This window comes from Poecilia reticulata, linkage group LG11 (genome assembly GCF_000633615.1).
Source record: "Poecilia reticulata strain Guanapo linkage group LG11, Guppy_female_1.0+MT, whole genome shotgun sequence".
Taxonomy (NCBI): domain Eukaryota; kingdom Metazoa; phylum Chordata; class Actinopteri; order Cyprinodontiformes; family Poeciliidae; genus Poecilia; species Poecilia reticulata.
The window spans coordinates 7,369,749-7,380,041 of record NC_024341.1 but is presented as its reverse complement, the minus strand read 5'-3'; the positions used below and the strand labels follow the sequence as shown (position 1 = coordinate 7,380,041).

General features: G+C 41.4%; 2 protein-coding genes across 17 annotated transcripts in view; both read left to right on the top strand.

Annotated features, from left to right (window-relative positions):
• dlgap3 (discs, large (Drosophila) homolog-associated protein 3) overlaps nucleotides 1–10,293 on the top strand; it is a 908,365-nt gene that overhangs the window by 614,725 nt on the left and 283,347 nt on the right. The gene's annotated exons all lie outside the window — the stretch shown is intronic.
• The window catches only part of epb41a (erythrocyte membrane protein band 4.1a), an 86,553-nt gene continuing 80,491 nt past the window's right edge, over nucleotides 4,232–10,293 (top strand). For all 12 annotated transcript variants that reach the window (XM_008421563.2, XM_008421561.2, XM_008421560.2 and 9 more), the window contains exon 1: nucleotides 4,232–4,280. In XM_008421563.2, coding sequence (XP_008419785.2) covers nucleotides 4,247–4,280 — 34 coding nt within the window. In that variant the 5' untranslated portion in view covers nucleotides 4,232–4,246. The remainder of the gene's footprint in view (nucleotides 4,281–10,293) is intronic.

Below are 10,293 nucleotides of genomic sequence, written 5' to 3'. Positions count from 1 at the left end.
ATGTTAGTTCTGGAAGATTTCTCATCCTGGTTACGTGAACCGACCAAAGTTCCCTTTCTCACAGTAATTCAAGTGATACTGTCCTCTACCTTCCTGCATATGTTAATTTATGACCTCCTGTCTTTAATGATAAGACCCCAGGGGTCTGAGCCGAGGCTCTCCTGCAGATCTATTTCAATACTTACCCAGCAATAGTATTTGTTTCAAATCACTAACAGAAACCTGTTCAAACTTAAGAAATTGGTTCTAAAAAGGTTTAAACTGTGTTAAACACTCAAAATAATAATTTTTCTCAACAAAACACAGCAAACAAAACAGCAAAAACTAAAGAAAATTGTGCACCAAACCAGAAGTAGTGCCACCACCCAGAAAGTCCACCACCAACACCACAAGCTGGCCATTCCTGTCAAAATAAAGGAAAATACATTCAAATTACAGACAATAAAATACAACTCAGTCTACAACTCAAGCAGCAATAGTCCAAATTAAAGGTCCGTCCTGGGAGGAACCAATCTACTGTAGCAGACGCCACTCAGAACGGCACTAGAAGGATAGTCCAAGCTGGTCACCTATCAGCCTCACTTGGACGAGTGATAGGAGCCCGTTTTACGCCAACCAGGACGGCGGGCGTGAAGCCAGTAAACGGACGACAGGTAGGCAGCCGACAGACTATCCAGATGACAGGCGGACAACCAGAACAGCAGGCAAACAGCCGGCCAAGGACAAACAGCCAGCGGCACTGAGCTCTTTATGTAGTGCCTCTAACAGGAAGGGGGAAATATGGAGCTTGTACAGGCGGCCAGAGGTACGATTGATCGGCGATCAGTGTCATTAAGCGCATTGTTTGAGCGCACGCATTAATTTGCAGCTAGCGTGCAGCAGCAACAAACGCAGAGGTCTGTACCGGAAGGAAAACAACGTCATGTCAACCAGGTGAGGGAGGGCCCTTTATATACAGGCAGCCAGCGAGCTCCCCAACCAATTAGATTCAGGCACTTGTGTGGTGCATTCAAAGCCTACAGGGCATACTGCTACACAAATAACAAAAAAAAATAGACATTTTGTGTAATTATAACAAAAGAGAAATACAACCAGGTTACACTCGCCAGGTGTCAGCTGGCCAGATGCCCCGTATTTGCCTGAAGTCTGGGATGATATCTTGTTTTTGTTCTTATATTCTGCATAATTCACCATGTCAATATTTGCGTGAATATATGAAGCCTGTTGCTGTTGACCATTTTCACTTATGTGGATATAACGTCCCTGCGACAACTTTATGTTGACTTTTATCATGTTGATGTCAACTTTGAACTCATAACCCTTATTCTCAACCTTATCAGCCCGGTGTCACATGAAAACCAGTTCAATGTGAACACTGTTTCCACCGGGTAATTTAATGTGCGACACCGAGTAAGTGTACACGGTAATAAAAATCTATTCTTGCGTGGACCTCTGTGGACTGAAGTGTGCCCGAGTATGTTGGGGCCTTTAGCGCAACGCTCAGGTTGGCCAACTGGGTCGGCTCTTCAGTTCCCTATCATCCATCCATCCATCCATCCATTGTCTATACACTGGATGGATGGATGGCACCAGCACCCCTCCCTCCCGACCTTAGTGGGGTGGGGATGGGTGCTGGTGCCGATCTCCAGCTAACGTTCCGGGCGAGAGGCGGGGTACAGCCTGGACAGGTTGCCAGTCTGTTGCAGGGCAACACAGACCTAGCAGTCATGTTTTTAGACTCTGGGAGGTACCCAGAGAGAACCCACACATGCACAGGGAGAACATGCAAACTCCATGCAGAAAGACCCCGGGCCAGGAATCGAACCTGGGACCTTCTTGCTGCAAGGCAACAGCTCTACCAACTGTGCCACTGTGCAGCCCTCTTCAGTTCCCAAAGACACAAAAAAAAAGGCTGTTAAACTTGCGACCCCACCAGGCAGAACTGCGCACACAATAACACGACGCCTCAGAAGTACGGGAGCGTTAAAACTATTGAGTTTTACCTAGTTTCATTGCATAATGACATTTAGCTTGCCCACCTGCCAAATAAACAAAGGTAAACTGGCCAATAACATTTGGGTTTAGGATGGACATGTCCCCACCCTTACTGACTCATGCAGATGTGGGCTACATAGATGTTTTTACACAAAATACTTTTTTTTCCCTCCACAAAAAGAGGGTTAGATGATAAAAATTCCAATAATTGTTGAACAATTTTACTTACAGGAAAATCTAAGATATGCATCCTGCGTACAGCTGTATGGCTGCAGGCGTTACTGAATTCCAGCAGTTAATGTTTGGTTTACTAAAGTATTTAATTTATTCCTGAGAAAATAGGTTTTGCTGATTCAGGCTAGCCTTCAAACATAATAGTTTTATTTAAATGTAATGCCTTATCTGAGAGCTGGAGAGTATTATATTTGAAAATGGATAATTTGCTTATATTTATTTCTTGTAGAAATGTCCTACACATGTTTGAGCATTTTATAATCACACTTAAGAATTTTTTTATTATTTTGGACCAGAACAGCATTTTCTACAAAAGGGGAAAAATAATACAGGAGTCAGTAGCAATACACAGCTAAAACAGAAAGCTAGCTGAAGGCTAGCCTGTCTGAATTAAGAGCTTCTTTCTTCTGGTCATTGCATATTTGTGGCTTTTGAAGGCCCCATTCTACATAGACTGGGCCCTTGGAAGGCTGCAGTCCCTAAATTCGGATACACTGTCTATGGTGTTGCCGCTTTATCCTCCTGCACAATGCTGAAAATGAGAATGATATTTCTTTGAGAACAAAGCATTATGTGCGGTGTGTGCGTTTATGTCTCAACATGCTGACTCTGTGTCTGCTCTGATAAAGTTTGAGTTCCCAATTAGCTGGTGAGTTAGTGGACTGGTGGTTCAGTCCATGGAGGAGCTTTTGAGCTCACCTCGCCAAGGGCCAGATTTAGGAGAGTGTGGGACCCTGGGCTGGAACCAAGATACTTAATTATGGTTTTACAGTTGGACATTAACATGCACACACACACACACACATATATATATATATATATATATCTCAGATACCATGCCGGAATAATTAGCCGGATAAAGGCCACGGATGTTAAGACTCGGAAGCTACTAACCATGCATGGAGGGTTCCACCCCAAATCCAGCACCCTGAGAGGAGAAGGAGGCAGAGGACTAGTGAGTGTGAGAGCCACTGTCCACGATGAAACATCCAAGATACATAAATACATCAAGGACAAAGCCTCAAAGGATGATGTGCTCAGCGAATGTCTCAGGCAATGGGGAACAGAGGACGAGGTGCTGGAGRTACCRTCATGGGAGGACAAGCCCCTACATGGGATGTACCACCGACAAATAACTGAAGTGGCTGATATCAGAAAATACTACCAATAACTGGAAAAAGCTGAACTCAATGACAGCACAGAGGCTCTCATCCTGGCTGCACAGGAACAGGCCCTAAACACCAGAGCAATAGAGGCTCAGATCTACCACACCAGACAAGACCTATACCTTGATAGGTTGTGCAAGGAGGCCCCTGAGACAGWCCAGCACATAACAGCAGGGTGCAAGATGCTGGCAGGGAAAGCATACATGGAACGACATAACCAAGTGGCGGGCATAGTGTACAGGAACATCTGTGCAGAATATGGACTGGAAGCCCCGAGATCAAAGTGGGGAAAAACCCCCAAAGGTGGTGGAGAATGACCGAGCTAAGATTCTGTGGGACTTCCAGATCCAGACAGACAAAATGGTGTGGAGAACCAACCGGACATTGTGGTGGTGGATTAACAACAGAGGAAAGCCGTTGTGGTGGATGTAGCAATACCAACATCAAGAAAAAGGAGAACGAGAAACTGGAGAAATACCAGGACCTCAGAGAGGAACTGGGAAAGGCCTGGAAGATGAAGACCACAGTGGTGCCTGTGGTCATCGGGGCCTTCGAGGCCACTGCTCCCCAAACTGGAGCAGTGGCTCAAACAGATCCCAGGAACAACATCAGACATCTCAGTCCAGAAATGTGCAGTTCTAGGCACAGCCAAGATACTGGAGGAGAACCTCAAGCTCCCAGGCCTCTGGTAGAGGACCCGAGCTCAGAGGATGTAAGAAACCACTCGCGGAGGGTGAGAAGGGAATTTTTATATAATTTCCTTCTGTTTGGGTGGTCAGCGCTTGGTCCACCAACCTTATCTACCTACAAGGTCACAAAAATCAGCCACTGCCCACCATAAGAAAGGGCTGATGGACAGTCCCACCCACCAGGTCATCTGCCCATGTAAGTTTTACATTAGTCACCCCATGGTTGCCAACTTAGTGACAACCAGGTTGTCACTAAGTATCACTAAGTATAACAACTTTATTCACTATATTTTGCACACACACACACACACACACACACAAAATCAGCAATTGAGGTTTTTTTAAGATCAGTGATCAGCCAGAAAATTGCAATCAGCTTATTATCAGCTGCTTATTTTTTAAAATTGTGATCTGTCTGTGGAACAGTTGATTACTGTAATGAATGTACAGACCATTACTACAAACTAAATATGTTTAGTCACGTCCACATTAGTTGTGCAGCGCACTGCGGATGTTAAGGTCTAATTAACTGCTCCTCTGTTTAGACCAGTGGTCCCCAACCTCTTTATCATCATGGACCGGTCCAAACTTGACAGTTTTAATGTGACCCAGGGGGTGAACCGTCAGACAAGGCTTCTGCATGTTGGTGTGGCGTCTAATGCCTAGTTGACGTGGCACAATTTTACATTTTTGGGCCCGATTTTCCCTTACAACAATTTTAGAACATTCTGAGTTCTAAGATTGTCACTCGCAATAATTGGAACTGATCATCCTGGTGTGTTACGACTGATCGGATCCAGTCAGTAGAACGTCAGGACCGCTACGATCTAAAATCGGGCATATTCACCATGTTGGATTGTCTTGGCCATTTTATCGCAGCATCTGTGGCTCACGACTGGGAGCGAGAATGTAGCCTGTTTAATGTGACAGGTAGCCAATCAGACAAAAAGCTGATATGACACAACTGAGTCCGGTGGACATCAGAGATAACATGTGGAAACAACATGAATGTTTATTCAACATTTCATACAAGGAATATCAACAAAAACTTTAAGGAGAGAAACTGAAGCAAAATTGCTACTGCAGTTGATAAACCCGGTAACTTTTCAGCTATCATTAAGCTGACAGTTACAACGATAAGTTTATTCATTCAGCCAGGGCTTGGCCCTGACACTAGCCACGATGCAGCTGTGACTAGTAAAACACATTATTTTGTACTAAAGCCTGGTTAACAAGGCAAGATTTTAAAATTAGTGTACTTATCCATTATTTTGTGCTCATTGTTTTCAATGTAAACATCAAAACAGTAAATACATAATCATATAATTAATTGGTGACACTAAATGAAACGACAGAACAGAAAATCTAAAGACAGTGTAAGAAAAATGTTAACTACAAAAAAACATCTCACCTGCATACTATAGTGCAGCGGCTGCTCCCGCTGTCTTTTATCCAATGCCTTTTCTTTTTGTTACGTCTTTAAAAAAAAAAAACGTAACAAACAATAGTGATAGTCCACAAACTATCACTATTGCTTCTATATCATCATCCATGTTTGTTTACTCTAAATTTACGTATGGTATGGAGGATGTTTTACGGGTTTTTTTTCAGAAATCGGCATGTTTGTGAGTGAAATCAGTTCATGTGTGGTGTGTTGCTCCTGCTGTGTGGCTGAACACATGAACCGATCGAACCTGTTGTACTTTTATAGGCTCGTGTGTGGTCACAGAGGTTTGGAAAATCGGCCGACAATTCTCAAATTATGCTGTGTGAACCAGACTTAAGAATCAGAAGCTCTCCTCTCATCTTGTCCATGCAGCACAGGTGAGCAAAGGCTGGGTGCTCAATCTCTGGTTGAGCACCCAGCCTTTGCTCACCTTTTGTCATTGTTTTTGTCTGGTAGCAGACAAAGACTGCTACCACTGCTGCTAGTGTCATGGACATTGACATGCACCAGTCATGTCAATGTCCATGAAACGACATGACAGAATAGACAAGGACCCGACAAGGAACAAGAGACTCAGGTGGATTTAAATACACAGAGGGTAACCAGGGAACAAGAGACACAGCTGGGAGCAATCAAGGTGTAGACGGGAAAGCACAGAGACTCAACTGAACACAGTTACCTAAATAAACACACAGAAAACCCAAATCGTCACACAATGACACCCAAAGTGTTGCTTATGCACAGGGTGATTGGTCTCTTGACGTGGCGAAGCAGTTTGAAGGCTCCATTGCCTCATTACCGAGCCGGTCGCCACATATTATGCAGAGTGGGCTTGGAATGTGGGAATAACCTACTGGGTAAATCCATTTTCCCGTCTCTTCTCTGAACCTTTTCTCCTTCACAAAGAAACTTTCCAAAATGTTTCTCACTCATTTTGCTGCTTGTGTGCTCAGTGTTGGCACGCAAGACGTAACCGAGAGAATCCGGTTAAAGGAGTTTCAAAATAAAAGATTATTCAGACTCAGATAATACATAAAACAAAAATATCTAATCATTTCTTGTGCGGCCCGGTACTAATTGGTCCACGGACCAGTACCGATTGGCAGGACAGTGGTTTGGGGTCAACTGGTTTAGACTATAAATGGATTAACACAACATTGCATTCTCTTTAGTTTTCTCACTTCCGTGTGTACTGGAGACTGAAATTAAACGCACCATTTCAACCAAAGGTTTGGAATGCGCTTCTTAACCAGATGCGCTCCACAGCTTTCTGTGCATAACTCTTCAATAAGCTGTCAGCTCCCGGTCTTTGACACATTTAGCTCAATGTCCATGAGATGATATTCAGAAAGCATTTTTTTTATTGATTGATTTTAGTTGCCTCTGCGATTAACTCTTTGCATAAAGTCTGCAATGTGTGCCCATGTGCACCAGTAAGGGCTTTATTTATAACCTGTCAAATGACCACTTCAAATTTTTACGTCTTTAAGAAAAAAAAGGTCAAATATGGAAAATATTCCGTTAATGCAACCCCCAATCGGAACACATATCAGTATTGCTACTGTAAAACACTAGAACATTTAAGCAGTTTATTTCACAATAATGGAATAACCCAGATGACTCTGTGAAAACTCGGACTATGCTAAAATATAATCCTAACCTAAACAAGGTTGACCCACTTCTATGAACTAAGCATGAACTGTGATGTGGGAATTTTTCTGCCATAATTGGAGAGCACACATTTTCAGTCTGAAAGCAGGACTTCATATCTTTCTTCTCAAAACTTGTAATGCTTGTGCTCAAAATTTCTCCTCGCACTCAGACCTTGTCTGCTCGGAGCAAATCTTCACTCGCAAAACTCTCTGCTTAATTACAAAACATTTTCTGCTTGCTTTTGGAACAAAAAAGCACTGTCAACTGGCAACCTCTCAGCCAATAGAATGAAAGTGTTGTACTGAATGCATTTGTTTCCTTCTAGTGCAGTGTTTCTCAAATCTGGTCCTCACCACCCCTTTGTCCTGCATGTTTTAAGTGTTTCCCTTCTGCCACACACCTGAATTGTATCTCTGGGTGATTAACAGGCTTCTGCAGTACTTGATGGTCATGCAATCATTTGAATCAGCTGTTCTGGAATAGAGGCAAATCTTAAACATGCAGAGCAGGGGGGCGGTGAGGACCAGAGTTGAGAAACACTGTTCTAGCGGGTGTGCCAGTGTGGCCACTATCAATTGTAGCAACCTGCGCCACCCACCGGAGAAGAGAGAAACAACAACCTCAGCTTTCTGCTCCATAGGACACTGAACATCCGCCAGCAGTGTGCTACTGATTGCTAACAGCCTTCTGATCAAGGGTGTCATGACATAGTCATGACATGGTATCCTTCTGTCTATGTATCTGATGGATTGTAGCTACAGCTGCCCTTGGGTAGGCTGACTGAAGCGAGGCTGCAATTTTTTGTTGGTCAGATGGTCATCAGACAAGTATCATGGGTGAAGTGTCTTCCCCAGGGATCAAACAAGAAGGGCGGGCAGATTTGAAATCGAACCAGCGATCCACCAATCGGTATTGCCGATCGCTGGTTTGATCGGCAATACCATTTTTGCCATCTCCACCACATTACATCCAATGACGCAACAACTTCGTACCATTGCTAAACTTACTTAGATTTTTTTAAAATCGCCAGGAAAGTTTGGTTTCCGTCCATTATGTTTATGGCCTTCAAGATGTCAGTATTATCCCATCAGCCACCGCGCCACAGACTATATACACAACAATGACATCACATTCCAAAGCATATTATAATGTTGGGGGCTGTGGCTGGGTAAAAGTGCTTGCAAGCGGCAGGTTTGCTATGTTGAGCAAAAGAAAATGAATGAAGATAAAGCTTTGGAAACAAAATTGACTTGACAGGACTGGATAGTCATCACGGTATCTGTTTTCAAAGGACTGTCTACAGTCTGTCCAATTTCATTATAATCCATGTAATTTTATTGCATGGTTTCTATAATGACAATAAGGATTATTATTAATATTATTATTATTATTAGAGCACAATTGTTGGCTATTTTATTGCAAATTGCAATTTGCATGCCAGTAAGTCTTTCCGCCTGTTGGATGAAGTCTCCCTGCAGTAAATACCCACATCAAGAGTCGAGAGTCACCAACTACTGGAAACACAAATGAGAAATAGAAGGCAAAGAAATGTGAATTTATTGTAGAGGATATTGTCGTTCCGATATTTATCAATCGTATTGACACTAGTTGGTTTTTGAATATATAATAAAATTAATATTTTTTAAAAATATATATTCCTTTAAAAAATAGGTCTCAATACTTGGGATGCAAAATTTAAAAAAAAAAGGAAACCAACCATTTTATTAATGGTTGGAAATGACTACTATTTTCAACATAGTTATTTGGCAATCATATTCATTTAATGCAGTTTACCTTATTTTACTTTCACTGCAGACACTGTTTATTTGAGATGTTTACAACATATGTATATGCACTTCTGGTAGGATCAGTTTTTCTTTGTGTGAGAAATACACACAGTAGACTGACTGACCTGAATCCTGGTTAGAAAACCATGAGTAATCTAGTGAGGTAGTAACTAACACAACAACAGCACTGTTTTGCTTAATGATGATAGTTAGGACGAAAATATGTTGAACCTAATCAGACCTTAAAGGTTAAAAATTAAGTGAGTCAATACACTGAATACAAATTGATAAGACAACTTGTGTCATGAGGTGTAGTAAACGGTGGCCTTCACTGGCCTTTCTTAACACAAGTACTTGGTATAGAATGTTTTAGAACTTAGTACTTCAGTCAGTATGTAGTGCCTAGAAAGGTCAAGGGGAAGGAGAGGTGCAAACCTGGGGAATCACAAAGTACAGACTAAGAGACAGCCGGCTTCATCTAGCCTCCACATCTGCACACAACAGCCTTTAATCCCACACACTGCCAGATTAATTTTAAAGCCGCTTTTAGAGCTTAAACTCAGTGTCAAGACTCTTAACGTAAACCAACATGCAGCTAGAAATACAGATGTGCAAAGCAGAGCTCGAAAATATCACTGCATTTTTCTTCTGTGTTGAACAATTCTGACCAAATTTGTAATTAAATCACAGAGCAATAATTAATTTCTAGTTTTATAATCTAGATCCATATTTAGATCAACATCTGATCTATAACTTTGATTTAGTTTACTTATGTCAAACAGATTTTCAAAAATAAGAACACAATCAATCAGTAGGACAGAGAAAACGTGCATACATAAACAAGAACAAAATAATTAGTTTCTCTAGCAATAATTTGTTCTGGTTTAGATTATTGTAACTATATATATATATATATATATATACCGTGTTTTCCACACTATAAGGCGCACCTAGGCCTGTTACAATAACAAATTTTGCTGGACGTTTAATTGTCTAAAAAATTATTGCGATAAACGATAATATTGTTTCAAGACCTTTTGACACTGATTTCATGGAAATGACTAATAATACATGTGATTTCCTGATAGAATATTCCTGATAGATAACAAAATATTTTCATCACACAATTTCCATTTGATTCAGATAATACAATTTCAAATACATTCATCGTCGACTAAATTAATGATTCTAGAACTAGATAATACAATTTTCAGTCAAAGCATGTTATTAATAACTAAGAAAAATGTCTTACAAATTAAATGTAAGTGATTTAAAACATTTTATGTTATATTCAGTTTTTTGCACCATGTCAGATGTTAGTT